The 15,535-nt window shown below is 70.9% G+C and overlaps 1 protein-coding gene across 1 annotated transcript; it reads left to right on the top strand.

Annotated features, from left to right (window-relative positions):
- Window positions 1-966: 966 nt before the first annotated feature.
- Window positions 967-14,421, top strand: PTPN23 (protein tyrosine phosphatase non-receptor type 23). The gene is given in 28 exon segments (XM_050709292.1): window positions 967-1,059; window positions 2,356-2,430; window positions 2,577-2,704; window positions 2,976-3,052; window positions 3,854-3,903; window positions 4,278-4,335; window positions 4,338-4,408; window positions 4,635-4,715; window positions 5,099-5,230; window positions 5,368-5,415; window positions 5,838-5,894; window positions 6,684-6,742; window positions 6,933-7,012; window positions 7,210-7,324; window positions 7,599-7,664; window positions 7,950-8,095; window positions 8,378-8,698; window positions 9,168-9,322; window positions 9,483-9,634; window positions 9,827-10,006; window positions 10,286-10,514; window positions 10,790-11,562; window positions 11,738-12,551; window positions 12,818-13,002; window positions 13,210-13,314; window positions 13,456-13,594; window positions 13,676-13,789; window positions 13,885-14,421. Coding segments are annotated over 28 exon segments (5,031 nt in total). The 5' UTR covers window positions 967-975.
- Window positions 14,422-15,535: the final 1,114 nt, after the last annotated feature.

Here is a 15,535-nt window from a genome sequence, read left to right as displayed (position 1 = left end):
ATTAAAGGGTTGAAGAAAAATATATTGTACATATATGGTATAGAGGAGAGTCGAGCAGCTTGTGAATCTGTAGTACTCAGCTAATGAGGAAACGGGGGGGGGGGGTGTGATCAAGTGTCGGGTAATAGGGAATAAAAGGTTATGATTTGTTTACTAAAATGTGCTCCTAATTGGCAGGACGCCCGCCATTGCAATTGCGAATAAAATAGCTTCACAGAAGATCCTGTCTGAAGAAAATTGAGATTTGTCTCACGTGAACCTGTAGTACTCAGCTAATGAGGAAACGGGGGGGTGATCAGGTGTCGGGTAATAGGGAATAAAAGGTTATGATGTGTTTATTAAATGCGTTCCTAATTGGCAGGACGCCCGCCATTGCGATCGTGAATAAAATAGCTTCACGGAAGCTCCTGTCTGGAGAAAATTGAGATTTTTCTCACAGGCACAGCAGGGCTCCCACCTCAGGCACCCCCCTCGGGCCTAGAGGCGAGTGCCCCCCCGGCTCAGCCGCCCTGCACCGGGCACAGGCCCCGGGGGAGCCCCGGGGGAGCCGGGGCTGGGGCTGCCCAAGCTGCGGGGGGACCTGGGGGACAACACGGGCGAGGCCCCGCGGCGCTGCCCAGGGGAGGAGCGGCCCCGGGCGGGCCGGGCCTAGCAGCGCCCGGTGCAGGCCGCAGCCTGGAGTAGGCCGCAACCGAGTCCCAGGCCCGTTGCCACGGCAACCGCGTCGCCATGACAACACCCCCCCTTCCCCCTCCCCGCCAGCGAGCCGTCGCCACGGCAACCCCGCCCCGAAGCGGGGTGGGCGGGGCGCGTCGCCATGGGAACGGCGAAGAAAAGGGAGGGGCGGGGCTTCCGGGCGGGACCGGAAGCGGCTCGGTGCCGGCCGCCTCGGTTTCCCGTGAGGCTCCGCGCGGGGCCGGGGGCCGGCGGCGGCGGCGGCGGCGGCGGCGAGGGGGGGGGGTCCCGACGGGCGCCATGGAGGCCGTGCCCCGCATGCCCATGATCTGGCTGGACCTGAAGGAGGCCGGCGAGTTCGCCTTCAACGCCGCCGTCAAGAAGGTGAGGGCCCGGGGGGGGGGGGGGGTGGACGGACGGGGGGGGGTTTGGGGGGGGTAATGGGGGGGGGTACCGGGGCTGGGCCGCGGCCTGTGAGGGGAGCCCGGGGGCTGGGGGGGGGGGACTGAGGGCTGAGGGGGGCTGAGGGGGAGCCCGCCCCGGTGGCGGGGTGAGTCGGCAGGTTTGTGGCCTCCCTCCGGTCCCGGCCTCCGGGCCCGGTTCCTCCTTGCGCGGGAGCCCTCGGCAGGAGCCCTGAGGACCCGTGGGGAAGCTGCCCGGGGCCCGGCGGGAGGCCTCGCCTCGGGAAGGGGAAGGGGGACGCGTCCCCCGTGCGCCGACAGCGCTGGCGCGGGGCTCCTCGGTTCCTCCGGGCCAGGGGCTGCGGAGGCAGGAGCCGTGCCGAGCCCCGCACGGGCCGGGCGCGGTGTCGGGGGCCTGGCCCCGGGCTGGAGGACGCGGGGACCGGGGCAAAGCAGCGCACGGGGGGCATCGGGCCTCGGGCCTCGGGGCCCCTCCCGTCCGTCCCCTGCCCGCGGGATGCGTGCGTGTGTGTCCCGCATCCCCCCCCCCGAGGGCTCACCGCGTTCCTCGGGCTCTCCGTCCCCGCCTGGCCGTGGGAGCGCTGTTCCTGGGGCCCGTAAAGGGGAGCCCTCGGCCCTCTGCGAGGCTCCCGGCGGGCAGGGGCTCTCCTGGCAGGCACGCTGCCTCTGCCCTTGGGTGGGTGGGTGGGTTGGTTGGTTTGTTTTCGGGGGGTCAGGGCTTCGTCAGGCACCTCCGAACGAGGAGCTGGTCCCCCGGCACCCCGCAGTGCCACCTGCGGAGGAAAAGCACCGCTCACAAACCCAGTTATTTACCTCCCAGGCTGGGGAAGGGGCGGGGGGGGGGGGGGTGGGGGAGGAGGATTTCTCCGGTGCCGATGCTGGTTTTGGGGGGGGCACGGCCACGGAGGAGCCGTGCGGTGACGCCGGGCGTGGCACGGGGTGACACCGCGGCTGAGTCAGGCCCCGCAGCCGGCTCAGCACCATCCTGCCGGCCCCGGGTGCCTCCCGCAGGGATTTGCGCCACGCCTGTACGTGGCGGGAGGTTCTCAATCCGCTCCGGAAAGCCGCCTTCCCCCGGGCAGTTCGTGACGCTCCGTTACACCCCCTGCCCGAGAGTCCCTCCCCAGCCCCCCTGCAGGCACCGAAGGCCGCCGGGAGGTCTCCCCGCAGCCTTCTCTGGCTCTCTGTCCGTCGCCGTCACGCGGGGCCGGGCCCTCACCTGTGCTTCCCCCCCTTCCTCCTCCCCCCCCCCCCCCAGTTTGTCTTGAAGAACTACGGGGAGAACCCGGAGAGCTACAACGAGGAGCTGCGCAAGCTGGAGGCGCTGCGGCAGGTGAGCCCCCTGCGCGCCGCGGTCCGGCTGAGGCCCCGCGGCTGGCCCCGGGAGCTGCTTCGCAGCTCGCTGCGTGCGGAGCCACGACGTTTTCCTGGCTCCTGCCCCTCCCTCCCTCCCTTCTCTCCCCCCCCCCCCCCCCCCAGAACGCCGTCAACGTCCCCAGGGACTTCGAGGGCTGCAGCACGCTGCGGAAATACTTCGGGCAGCTCCACTACCTGCAGAGCCGGATCCCGATGGGTGCCGAGCAGGAGGCCGCGGTCCCCATCGCGTGGTGAGGGGGGCGCGGGGGGGGGTGGGCTCTTCGTGCCCCCGCGGGGCGCGGTTTTCCCCTGCCGCGCGGAGCTCGGGCGTTCCGACGCCCGGTCCTTGTTTGTGGTTGGCGCTTTCCGGACGGCTTCCCCTGCTGCTGGGGTGTCCCGGGGGGCTCTCGAAATGACGTCCCGCCCTGGGGGGGGGGGGGGGTGGCTCCGAGGAGGCTGAGGCAGGGCCAGGAAGCCCACCTGGAGCTGGTGACCCCCCCCCCCGCCCCCTTCTCCTTGCAGGACCGAGATCTTCTCGGGCAAGACGGTGACCCACGAGGACATCAAGTACGAGCAGGCGTGCGTCCTCTACAACCTGGGTGAGGGTCTGGGAGCGCGGCTGCCTCGGCCGGGCACGAGGGACGCCCCTCCTCGCTGCCCTGCCGCAGGGGAGCCCTCCTCGGGGCAGAAGCGCGAGAGGCCGGCTCCGGTTTGTGCCGGAACCTTCTTCCCCTTTCCTCCTGGGCTGGGAGCGTCCAGGTCAGGGCGAGGCTGCGGGTTTAGAGGCTGCGCCCCGGGGGCCGACTTTGGGTCGAAGCCGCGGCGTCGCGAACGCCCTCCGTGGCACCACGACAGCCTCGCTCGGGCTCCGTCCGTCCCGCCCAGCACCCGCCTCCTCGGAACTGGCGTAGAAGCAGCGGGTGTCGCTCTCGGCGCCCCCTTCCTCCCCAGCCTTGGACCGCCGCGGCTCACTGGGTGCTTTCGTGGACCCAAAGGGAAGGTCGCGCTCAGCCCCCCCCACCCCGGGACTGCAGCTCGCTTTGCTGGCCAGCGACGCGCCGAGCAGAGCGTGTAGCTGTGAGAAGCAGCCTGCAGCCGAAACACGCCTTTAAAACCGGCTCCCTGAAGGGGGCAGAGACACCTCTGCGTACCCGGGGCGGGTGTCGGATACTCGAGGCTGGGGGGTTTGCTGCCAGCCTGGGGCTTCCCTCTGTCGAGTGGCTTCTGCGCGTGCAGCCCTTCGGCAGAGCCGCGTGCCCGGAACGCGCCCCGCCGGCACCGGGCAGGCTCCTCCTGGAGCCGGCTGCCCGCGGATTTGGTGCGAGACTCCCGCTTTTCGGGGCTTTGGCACCGCGAGCCCGGCGCGGGCGCTCCGCTGAGCCGCGGTCCTGTCCCCGCAGGTGCGCTGCACTCCATGCTGGGCGCCATGGACAAGAGGGTGTCAGAGGAGGTAAGGGTCCCCGAGCAGCCCCCGGGAATCCCTGAAGGGCTTTGTTTCCCCCCCCCCCGGGGCTAGCAGCCACCCGCCGACGGCGCTCAGGGCCCGGCCGTCACGTCGACGCACGCCCCTGAGAGCTTTCTGGGTTCAAAGCTCGGCTTTAGGCCTCGGGAAGCTGCTCCTTGGGGTCCCGGCGGGGGGGGTCCGCGAACGGCGCAGGGGGCGTTTTAGCCCCGCCGAGCTGGATTTTATCACCCTGACCCCCGGTGCCTCGCCGCTCTGAGGCCAAGTCCGCCCTCAGGCTCCTCGCGCCCGGCGGCACGTTCCCGTGGGCACCCTCTGGCGTGGCTCGCACCCGCCTGACGCGCGTTCTCCCGTCTGCTCAGGGCATGAAGGTTTCGTGCACCCACTTCCAGTGCGCTGCCGGGGCCTTCACCTACCTGCGGACCACTTCCCCCACTCGTACAGCGTGGACATGAGTCACCAGATCCTCAACCTCAACATCAACCTCATGCTGGTAGGAAGGCGGCGGGCGCCGGGCAGCTCCTCCGCGTCCCCGGGGCAGCTCCTGCTCGGCTCGGGGCGGGCTCGGGAGGCAGGAGGGCTCCGCGCCACGCTGCCGGGGCATCCTGGTGGAAAGAGGGGCTGTAACTGCTGGGCCCCGGTGCTGCCTCGGGTGCGGGAGGGCCTTCTGAGGAAAGCGGGCGCGGGGACACCCGGTAGCGCCTCTCTCTCCTCCGCAGGGCCAAGCGCAGGAGTGCCTGCTGGAGAAATCCATGCTGGACAACAGGAAGAGCTTCCTCGTGGCCCGGATCAGCGCCCAGGTGAGCTGCTGCGGGGGGCCGGGGGGTCCCCTCCGCGCCCAGCTCCTGCGTGAGCGCCGGGTGGCACCTGGGGACGAGGCCCCGCGCGGCGTCAGCGCCGCCCTCTGGCCGTGCGCCGCGAGGAGCCGTGAGCAGCCCGCAGCTCCCCCGAGGAAGGCGTAAGGGCGGCCCCTTCCCTCGGAGAACGCCCGGTTTTAACCCGCCTCCAGGGCGAGCTCGGCACAGTCCTGGTGGCAGTCCCTGGCTCCGACCCGAAAGGCTTCGGCGGGGTGACCTGAGCGCGCTGTCAGCAAACCCCTCTGTTTCGGGGGCCGCTCTCGCTTCAAAGCGGGTCCCCCCCCCCTCTCTGGGGGCTCTCCAAATTCCCGCCCTGCTCCCCGCAGGTGGTGGATTACTACAAGGAGGCCTGCCGGGCGTTAGAGAACTCGGAGACGGCCTCGCTGCTGGGCAAGATCCAGAAGGACTGGAAGAAGCTGGTTCAGATGAAGATCTACTATTTTGCCGCCGTGGCCCACGTGAGTGGGGGCTGGGGGGCTGCGAGGGGGGAGCACCCCTCGCTCACGGCCAACGAGCGGGGCTTGGGGGGGGCTGAATTTCTTGCCTGAGAGCCCCCCCGCTCCCGTGAGGAGCTCTGACGCTTGTTCTGTTGCAGCTGCACATGGGAAAACAGGCCGAGGAGCAGCAGAAGTTCGGGGAAAGGGTGAGCGGAGCTGTGCCAACCCGGGTCGTGCGGGTCGAGGCCCTGCCCTGGGAGGGTTGAGCCCCGGAGGAGATTGTCCCACCTTGTCCCACCGGCGACCGGGGCTTTCCACAGCCCCCGGGGACGTGGCTGAGAGCTCCAACAACCCCCTGCAGGCACTGGGGGGGCGCCGCGCAGCGCCTGTAACGCACAGGGCGGTGTGCACGGAGCCGCGGGTGGGGCTCCCCTCTCCTGAACCCCCAGCAGTTCCCGGGGTTCTGGGGGGAGCAGGAAGTGGGCGCCTGGAAAACCGCGTTACGCTGGACAAAGCTGCAGCCCTCGGGGGGCTGGTGGTGCTCCATGCCAGGCAAAAAAGGCACTTATTTCTGTGCCAGCTCTGGCACCTCTGACAAATCTGGGACTAATTCCTCTTCTCTCCGCAGGTCGTCTACTTCCAGAGCGCTCTGGATAAGCTCAACGAGGCTATCAAGCTGGCAAAGGTGCGTTCCTTCTCCCTCTGGCAGCAGGAATTGTTGGTTTGTTTGTGGTTGTTTTTGTTTTTTTTTTTTTTAAGTCTTTGGTCTGTTGCTGCTTCTGGGGATTCCCCCTTGGGCACGGTTCTTCCACGTCCCTGCTCCAGGAGCAGTGCTGAGGGAAACCTCTGTCCCCGCTGAGGAAGGGGACGGTGACAGAAGTGACCCGAGCTTGGCTGGTGTGAGCCTGGAGGGCGGCGCCTCTTCCTGAAGCAGGGACCGAGCCCTTCGGGGTGCCCGTGTGGGGCAAAAGTCCCTCTGGGACTTGCGACGGCCCAGCCCAAGGCTCTGGCATCTCCCGGCTGGGCCAAGGCATGTTGAAATGCACCTGGAGGCAGGCACAGCCTCTCCCTTAGGGGTGGGCGTTCCTTCGGGTTGTAATCCTTCGGGAGCTTGTAATCCTTCGGGAGCACGTCAGCAGCTCCCGAGGGGCTGTGGGTCCGCAGCGCTCGGCCCTGCCTTGGCGCTGGGCTCCTGCCGCGCCCTGGTGCTCCGGAAGCCGAGCGCAGCCCCCATGACGGGGTCTGCGTGTGAAATCGTGGGACGCGGGATCCGGGAGTGCCCGAGAAAGCAGATTCTGCCTGGGTTTCTCGCCCGGTAGCTCCAGGGTGTGGAGCTGAGAGCCTCGGTTCTGTTTCGGGGCCCGAGGAGAGGGCTGGCGAGGCCGCCGCTGGCGTCCGGGGCGCGCTCGGGCCGTGGGGGCAGCAATCCCCCTCCCTCGCCTCCGCTAACTCGCTGCCACCCTCGTTTCTGCAGGGCCAGCCCGAAACCGTCCAGGAAGCCCTGAGGTTCACCATGGACGTGATCGGCGGCAAGTGAGTGTGCAAGGATCCCCCCGCACACAGCAGTCCTGCTTCTCTGGGGCACAGAAACGCCCGGGGAGGGGTTTCGTGTGCTGCCTGGGGCTCGTGGGGCGATCCCTAGCGCGATCCCCGGAGGGGCAGGCTCAGGGAGCCAGGGCTGGCGCCTGCTTCCCGTCAGCCTGATGTCACCTCTTGTTTCTAGGTACAATTCGGCCAAAAAGGACAACGACTTCATCTACCACGAAGCCGTGCCCGCCTTGGACACCCTGCAGGCCGTGAAAGGTGAGGCTGCGAGCTGCTGACAAGGGGGTTGCGCACGCAGGGACCCCCCCCTCACAGCCCGGCGGGGCTTTGCGATGCCCTGCTCCCCTGGGACCTGCCAGGGGTGGGAGGGTGCTGAGCCGGAGGACGTGTTTTGGGAACCGAGGAGCGTCCCCGGGGAGGTTTGGGACCAGCGTGCGTTTGTGTTCGGGCCGCAGGTGCCCCGCTGGTGAAAGCCCTCCCCGTCAACCCCACGGACCCGGCTGTCACCGGCCCCGATATCTTCGCCAAGCTGGTGCCCATGGCTGCCCACGAGGCCTCCTCGCTCTACAGGTGGGTCCCGGGAACGGCCCCAGAGCGGGGCAGAGCTGCGTGCACGTCCCCAGCACCGAGCTCGGGAAGGAGCCCGTGCCCCAGCTCAGCCTCCCTGCGTCTAACGGGGCCTGGAGGGGGCCAAACCAGCGGCGGGGGTTTCCTCGGGGCACCACCGCCCTCCCGAAACGTCCTCGGGCTGATCCCTGCGGGGCGCGGAGCACCTGCGGTGTAGGGGTGGAGCTTTCCCTGAGTCCTGTCCCAGCCCTAAAGGATTTTCTCCGCTCTGTCGTAGCGAGGAGAAGGCCAAGCTGCTGAGAGACGTGATGGCCAAGATCGAAGCCAAGAACGAAGTGCTGGAGTACGTGTGAGCCGCACCTGAACGGGGGCCCCGGCCTCTTCCCTCCCCGCTCGAGACCCTGGCGGGAGGTCCCAGTTTGCCCAGCTCCGGGCAGACCTCGGTGACCGGTCCCCAAATTCAGCCTGCAGCTGTCTCCGAGGCCGTGGTGTCCCTTGGGGGGGGGGGGGGGGGCGATGCCGCAAGCGCTCTGCCCCCTGGTTTTGGGGTGGGGAGGTGGGGAGCCCGCCCCCGTTTGGCTGGCGGGGGAGCCTCTGCCACCGCTCAGGGCCTCGTTCCTGCCTGTAGCCAGTTCATGGACTCCATGCAGCTGGACCCCGAGACCGTGGACAACCTGGACATGTACAGCCACATCCCTCCCGTCCTGATGGAGAAGTGCGCCGCGCTCAGCGTGCGCCCCGACACCGTCAAGAACCTCGTCCAGTCCATGCAGGGTGAGGTCACGGGGCGGGGGGGGGCGGGATGTGGGACATCCGTCCACGTCCTGGCTGGGGCTCGGTGTCGGGAACGGCCTCTCCAGTCACAAATTCTCTGCCCTTGTAAATTTTTAACCCCAAATCATCCTTCCTGTTGGATGTTCGTGGCGTGGGTGGTGCTTCCTCGCGGGCTGGACCAGCTGTTGGCCGCTGGCGCTTCAGGGCTGGAGCGGATGGGGGCCGGGAGGGCTCGTGGTGGGGACCGGTTCAGCTCTTTCAGCCTCTGTCCCTCCCTCCCAGTGCTCTCTGGGGTCTTCACCGACGTGGAGGCCTCCCTGAAGGAGATCCGAGACCTCCTCCAGGAGGACGAGGCTCAGGAGCGGAAGCTGCAGGAGCTGCTGGGGAAGGGCCCGGCGCCGCGGGGCTCCCCTCCGCCGCCCTCCGCGGGGCTGGCCGAGGTCAGCAAGGAGTGCTCCAAGTACATGGAGGTGCACGAGAAGGCCAGCTTCACCAACACCGAGCTGCACAAGGCCATGAACCTGCACATCGGCAACCTCCGCCTCCTCGGCGGGCCGCTGGAGCAGGTCCGGGCCGCGCTGCCCTCGCCCGCGTTGACCGAAGGTGAGCCGTGTGGTGCCTGGCGGGGGCTGGCTGTCCTCGCAGCACCCCCCCCCGGCGTCGTGCTCGTGCCCCGGGCTGCTGGGGGACGCGGGTTCTGCTCCCCCGTGGTGCCTCTTCAGGGCTCCCTTCGACGTCAGCCACGCTGCGCCGCCACCTGGGCAGCGCTGTCACGGCGTCGGCCTGCTGCGTGCTCCGATGCAAGCCGGGGGGGGGGTGTGGGGGGGGCTTGTCTCCCCCCAGAAAATGTCCGAACTGCGATCCTGGCACCTTGGGAGCCTGGCGCGGGGACAGAGTATGCCCAGCAGAGACCCAGACGTCCTGGCTGGGCTGCTGGGTGTGCCAGGAGAGGCTGCGGGCTGTCCCCCTGCCCTCGGTTCGCGCCCCACGAGCGGGCTGGGGTTGGGGACGCCGCGTCGGCTCCGTTGCAGCCGCTGAGCGCCCCCGTCCCCCCGCCCCGTCCCCCCCCCAGACGACAAGCAGGTGCTGCAGAACCTGAAGCGGATCCTGGTCAAGGTGCAGGAGATGCGGGACCAGCGCGTGTCCCTGGAGCAGCAGCTGCGCGAGATGATCCAGAAGGACGACATCACCACCTCGCTGGTCACCGCCGACCGCTCCGAGATGAAGGTGGGTGAAGATGAGGGGTAGGGGGGGGGGGGGGGAGCCCCTCCCCGTGCCCCGAGTCACGGCCGGCGCCGCAGGAGCTCTGCTCTGTCCCGCCCCGGGGGTGGCTGTGGCTGCCTGCAGCCCCCCCCCTCCCCCTTCAGCTCCTCCCTTCTCCCGGCAGAAGCTCTTTGAGGAGCAGCTGAAGAAGTACGACCAGATCAAGGTGTACCTGGAGCAGAACCTGGCCGCCCAGGAGAACATCCTGAAGGCGCTGACGGACGCCAACGTCAAATACGCAGCCGTGCGCAAGGCCCTGGCCGAGGTGGAGCACAAGTGAGTGGAGGGGAACAGGTCTCGCCTGCCCGCGCAGCACCCGCTGCCCGTCCCGCGCGGGTGCTGCCTGCTGGGGCTCCGTGGGGCTGGGGAACAACACGATGCCGGCGAGGGCAATCAACGCGCAGGCTGGATGCGAACTCCACGCCAGCTCCCCCTCCCCGCTCGGCCCCTCTGCCCCGCTCTCCCCAGGTGGAATGCCACCGTCCAGACCTTGGTGGCCTCCTACGAAGCCTACGAGGACCTGATGAAGAAGTCCCAGGAGGGGAAGGATTTCTACACCGACCTGGAGGGGAAAGCCGCCAAGCTGCTGGAGAAGGCGCGGGCGGCCTGCCAAGCTGCCGAAGCCAACCGGCAGCAGATCCTGGAGAAGTAGGTGGTGGCGCTGCGGGACCTGGGGGGCGGGGCGGGGGGGGACACGGGGCTTCGACCTCCCCCAGCGAGGTGGGAAGCGCCTTTGGGTGCTGGCTGGGCTGGGGTCGGGGCTGCGGCTGCGGGGTTTTGGCTTCGGTGCCGTGGCTCCGTGAGCCCTCCCGTCCCCGAGGGGGTGGAGGAGGGGGGGGGGGGGGGGCGGTTCTCAGGGCTGGCAGCCCCCCACTGACGCTTGCTGCCCCCCCCCCCCCCCCCCCCCCCCCCCCCCCCCACCGGCAGGGAGATGAAGAAGCACCCGCCCCCCCGCCCCACGGCCCCCAAGCCGGCCCTGCAGAAGAAGCCTCCGGAGCTGGAAGCGGGCGGGCCGGAGGCAGCCGAGGTGCCGCAGCTCGGCTCCCTGGGCTTGGCCGACCTGCCCGAGGAGCTGCGCAGCCTGCCCCCCGACGTGCTGGCCGGGCACCTGGCCCGCCTGCCCCCCTCCACGCTGGCCGCTCTCGCCCTCGACCCGGCCCTGGCCGCGGGGCTGCGCCCCCCCGCCCCCCTCCCCCCCCCCACCCCGAGCTTTTTTTGCCCCCTGCCAGGCTGGCGAGCGCCCCGCTGCAGCCCGGGCAGCCCTTCGCCCGCTTCCCTGCCCTGCCCGGGCACTACGCGGTGCCTGCCTCTGCCCCGGGACCCTTTCCCCACGGCAGCGGGGCTCCGGTGCTGCCGGCGCAGCTCCTGCAGCCCTCTGCCCCCCAGGCGGCCGTCCCCCCCCCCAGCTCAGCCCCTTCCTCTGCCCCCCAGCTCTTCCCCGCCGCCCCCCTGGTCCGCGGCGCGGTGCAGCCCGGCTACGCGGGGCCCCACGTGCTGCCCCCACGCTCGTCCCCGCAGCACGGCCCCGCTGCCTCCTACGGCCTGGGCCAAGCCGGGCTGCCCGCACCCGGCCCCCTCAGGCCCCCAGCCATGGGGCCGGCCCCCGTGGGTGCCCAGCCACCACCCGCGGGTGGCCCCGAGCAGGGCCCGGCCACCCGGCCGGCCACCACCACCGTGGACAGCGTCCAGGCCCCCATCTCCAGCTGCGCGGCCCCCCCACGGCTCCCCAGCCAGGGCCCGGCCGTGCCCCCCGGTGGCTTCCTGCCCCCCCAGCGCCCGGGCGCCCCCCCCGCCTCCTTCCCCTACGCCCCGGGGGGGCTGCAGCAGCCTTTCGGGCAGCCGGCTCCGCACCCCTTCCCTCCTGGGCAGCACCCCCACGCCGCCTTCGCCCCCGCGGCGCAGCTGCAGCCCGGCATGGAGCTGCCAGCTCGCCCCCAGGGCCTGGGGGGCCCCCAGCAGTTCCCCCCCCAAGCCCCCTTCCTGCCCCCCGGGCGACCCCAGCTCCCGCTGCCCTTCCAGCCCCCGGCCCGGCCCCCGCTGCCCCCCCAGTTTGCCCAGCAGCCCTTCTCCGGCCCCGTGGGGCAGCTGCCCCCCCCAGCCCCTGGCCAGCCCCCGCTGTGCCCCCAGCTCTACCCGCTGCCCGGCCAGGACAAGCTGCCCCCCCACGGGCTCCCCCCGCACACGGGGGCCCTGCCCTTCACCGGGCCGGTGCCCAGAGCCCCCGGGCAGAGCGTGCCCCCAGCACAGCCCCTGCACCCCACCCTGGGGGGGCTGCAGCCCGTGCCCGCCAGCTCCCCCGCCCTCCCCTTCTGCCCCAGCCCTGCCCCGTGCCCCCCCGGCACCATGGCCATGGGCCCCCCCCCCGCCTTCCCCCGCCAGCCAGTCGGGCCCCCACCACGCCGCCCCTTCTCCCAGCCCGGTCCTGAGCCAGATGCAGGGCCCGGTGGTGGTGCAGGGCCCTCTGGTCCCCTCCCCGGCACCGTCCCCGCAGCCGGCCCTGCCCCTGCAGCCCCCGGCTCTGGTGCCCGGCTCCGGCGCCCCGCCGCAGAGACCTCCGCCCTCGCTGACCCCCGGCGCGGCCCCGGGCCCCGGCGAGGCCCCCTTCCAGCGGCAGAGCTCCTCCACCGACGACCTCCTGTCCTCCAGCCCCGAGAGCCAGCACGGCGGCTCCAAGGCGGCCGTGGGCCAGCCGCTGCTGCAGCCCACCAAGGCCGACGCCAAGGAGGGCCAGAAGCCCAAGGCCCTGCAGCTCATCGAGAACGACCCCTACGAGAAGCCCGAGCGCGTCCTGCGCCTGCTGGCTGAGCTCGACCGCTTCCGCGGGCTGGTGGAGCGCCTGGAGCGCCCGGCGCCCGGCGGCGCCGCCGCCACCGAGCTGGACGCGGTGTGGAAGGAGCTGCAGGACGCCCAGGAGCGCGACGCCCGGCAGCTCTCCATCGCCATCGCCCGCTGCTACTCCATGAAGAACCGGCACCAGGACATCATGCCCTACGACCGGAACCGCGTCGTCCTCCGCTCGGGCAAGGACGACTACATCAACGCCAGCAGGGTGGAGGACCTCTCGCCCTACTGCCCCACCGTCATCGCCACCCAGGCGCCGCTGCTGGGCACCGCCGCCGACTTCTGGCTCATGATCTACGAGCAGAAGGTCTCCGTCGTCGTCATGCTGGTGTCGGAGCAGGAGCTGGACAAGGTAGACCCCGAGCAGGATCGGGGCGTGGCTGCAGGGCACGCGTGCCCTGGGGTAGGGCTTCCCGCAGCCCCGGCCTTCCTCACCTCTCGTGGCGCCCATCCCATGCTGAGGTGGGCGGAGACGTGGCCACGCCACGAGGCGCTGCATGTCCCGAGGGGCCAGGGAGAGCCTGGCGCCGGGCCTTGAGGGGGTGCTGAGCCTTTAAGGGGTGCCGCGGGGCTGCCCTGTGTCTGCTCTGACCCTGTTCCCTGTTCCCCCCCCCCCAGCAAAAGGTGCTGCGCTACTTCCCCGCGGAGCGGGGCCAGCCCGTGGTGCAGGGCCCCGTCACGCTCGTCCTCACCGGCCTGAAGGCCGCCCCCACGCACGTGGAGCGGATGATCACGCTGCAGTACCGCGACCAGAGCCTCAAGCGCACCGTCGTCCACCTGCAGTTCACCTCCTGGCCCGAGCTGTATGACAGAGGGGTTGGGGGGGGGGGGGGGATTGGGGCATGTGTGGGGGTCCTGCTGTGCGTGTGTGTGTTGGGGGGGGCGGCGGGAGGTCTTGGCGGAGCTCTGGGGGCTGTGGGGCTCCGGCCCTGGCAGGGGGAGGGCGCCGTCCCCTCTGGGGGCGTGAGAGGGGAGCCCCCTCCTCAGTAAGGGTCCCTTCGCCCCCCCAGGGGCCTGCCCGACAGCAAGGGGAGCCTCCTGCGCTTCATCCAGGAGGTGCACGGCCACTACCTGCACCAGCGCCCGCTGCACACCCCCATCGTCGTGCACTGCAGGTGAGGGGCACCTGGGGGGGGGGGGCGGGGATTCTTGGCCCAGCAGTGGGACGAGGGGGGGGGGTCCTGGGGGCTGTGGGGTGCCCCCCAGGCCTGTCACAGGCTCTTGGCGTGCCTGACGTGGCCGCATCTCCCTCGCAGCTCCGGCGTGGGCCGCACCGGGGCCTTCTGCCTGCTGTACGCGGCCATGCAGGAGGTGGAGGCGGGCAACGGCATCCCCGACCTGGCCCAGCTGGTGAAGCGCCTGCGGCAGCAGCGCAAGCACATGCTCCAGGAGAAGGTAGCGGGGTGGTGGGAGGTGTTCGGGTGGCCCCCGCCCGGTGCTGGGGGTGCTCACCCCCCCCCCCCCCCAACCTTGCAGCTCCACCTCAAGTTCTGCTACGAGGCCGTCCTGCAGCACGCGGAGCAGGTCCTGCACCGCCACGGCGTGGGCACGCCGCCCGTCCCCAAGCCCCCCAACAGCACCTCCCCCAAGGTGGGTGCAGGGAGGGGGGGGAGGCTGCGGGCCTTGGGGGGGGGGTGGGGGAGGGCCAGCACCCCCCCGGCGCTCACAGGGCTCTCTCCTTGCAGCTCTACTTCCACCAGGACCCGCAGGACCTGGTGCTGGGGGGGGACCTGTCCATCAGCTCCATCCAGGCCACCATCGCCAAGCTCAGCATCAAGCCCGCGGGAGTAGGGGGGGAGCCTGGGGGGGCCTGGGGGCCTGATCCTGCCCCGCTGGCGCCATTGCCGGCGCTTCCCGACGGCGCGCTGGATGGCGTGCTGGATGGCAGCGCCGCGCCCCTCCCTGAGCCAACCCCCCCAGCGCCGCCCGTGCCCGAGCCCCCTGCCGAGGCCGAGAGCAGCAACCACGTGGAGGAGAGCCCCGAGCCCCCCGCGGCCGAGCCCCCGGCCCCCCCGGCCTCCGCTCCCTCCTCCTCGTCGCTGGAGCTGCTGGCCTCCCTCACGCCCGAGGCCTTCACCCTGGACGCGTCCCTGAAGGGCAAGCAGCGGATGAACAAGCAGAACTTCCTCCAGGCGCAGACGGGCGAGGGGCTGCGGGGGCCCCGGCCCAGCGATGACCCCCTCAGCATGCTCGACCCGCTCTGGACACTCAACAAGAGCTGAGGGATGGAGGGGCCCGGCCCCCCCCCCACCCTGCACTACAGCCCCGGCCCCCTGCCTCCCGCTGCTGCCTCCCAGGGTGCTGGGGTCGCCCCCGGGGGGTTGGGGGGCACGGGGGGGGCCCTGCCTTCTCCCCCCCCCCAGCTTTGTACAGGTGTACCGTTGCCGATCACCTTCTCTCCCTCCCTCAGAACTGACTTTTTCAGCTCTTTGCTACTAAAATAAAGAGGTTGATCTGGCGCTGGGCCCCTGCGGTGCTTGGGGGGAGGGGGGGGGGTGACCCCTGCGGGGGGGGCGTTTCACCATCAACACAGCCACGGGGGGGGGTGTGTGTGTGGGGGGGGGGGTTAGTTCCGTTTAATGGCGGTGTCTTCGTGCACCTTACAAAACACGCTCCGGTACAAAAAATGCTGCCACCGTACAGAACAAAGCGGACAGCAGGGCCAAGGCCACCCGAGGCACGGTGCGGGGTGGGGGGGGGGTGGGGGGGGCGGCAGCGAGGGCACCCCCGAGCCTCCCTCCCCGCTGCAGCCGCCCCCACAACCAGCGGGATTCGCTTAACAGACATCGGCGTCGTTTACTCGAGCGGTGGGAGCGTTGCCAGCGGCTGGGCCCCGGCTCTGCTCGCAGGCACGGACGGGAACGGCCCCGTGCCCCCCACCCCTCCACCCCCCCCCCCACCCCGTAAGCAAAACTCCCGCTCCCCTGCTCGAGCGTGGGGTGGCCGCCGGGCCTCAGCCCCCTCGCCGGGAGCGCACAACGAGGAATTTCTGGGAGAGCCGCGGGGCCCGGGGCCTCCCCGCAGCCCTGGAGCTCCGCCAGGGCGCTTTGGTCCCCCCGCCGCAGGCCGTGCCCCGCTCCCCTGCGCCGTGGGTGTTGTTTTCTGTCCCCTCTGCAGGGAGGCCGGGGCGAGGGCTGGGTGCCCAGGGCCCCACCTGAGAAACGCCTCCCCTGCCCCGGGGACGAGGAGGAGGAGGAGGAGGAAGGTGCCGATGCTGCAGGTGGGGCGAAGGAGAGCGCGAGGAGGGCGGCCCGGGGAGGGCGGCAGCTCCACCACGGCGGCTTCGTGGCGAGCGCCCCGGTGCCAGCGCTACGGCCTGCAGCTCCCCCGCTCTCC

The sequence above is a fragment of the Cygnus atratus genome, chromosome 2 (assembly GCF_013377495.2).
Source record: "Cygnus atratus isolate AKBS03 ecotype Queensland, Australia chromosome 2, CAtr_DNAZoo_HiC_assembly, whole genome shotgun sequence".
In the NCBI taxonomy this organism is placed as follows: Eukaryota; Metazoa; Chordata; class Aves; order Anseriformes; family Anatidae; genus Cygnus; species Cygnus atratus.
This window is presented reverse-complemented; position numbering and strand designations above follow the sequence as displayed.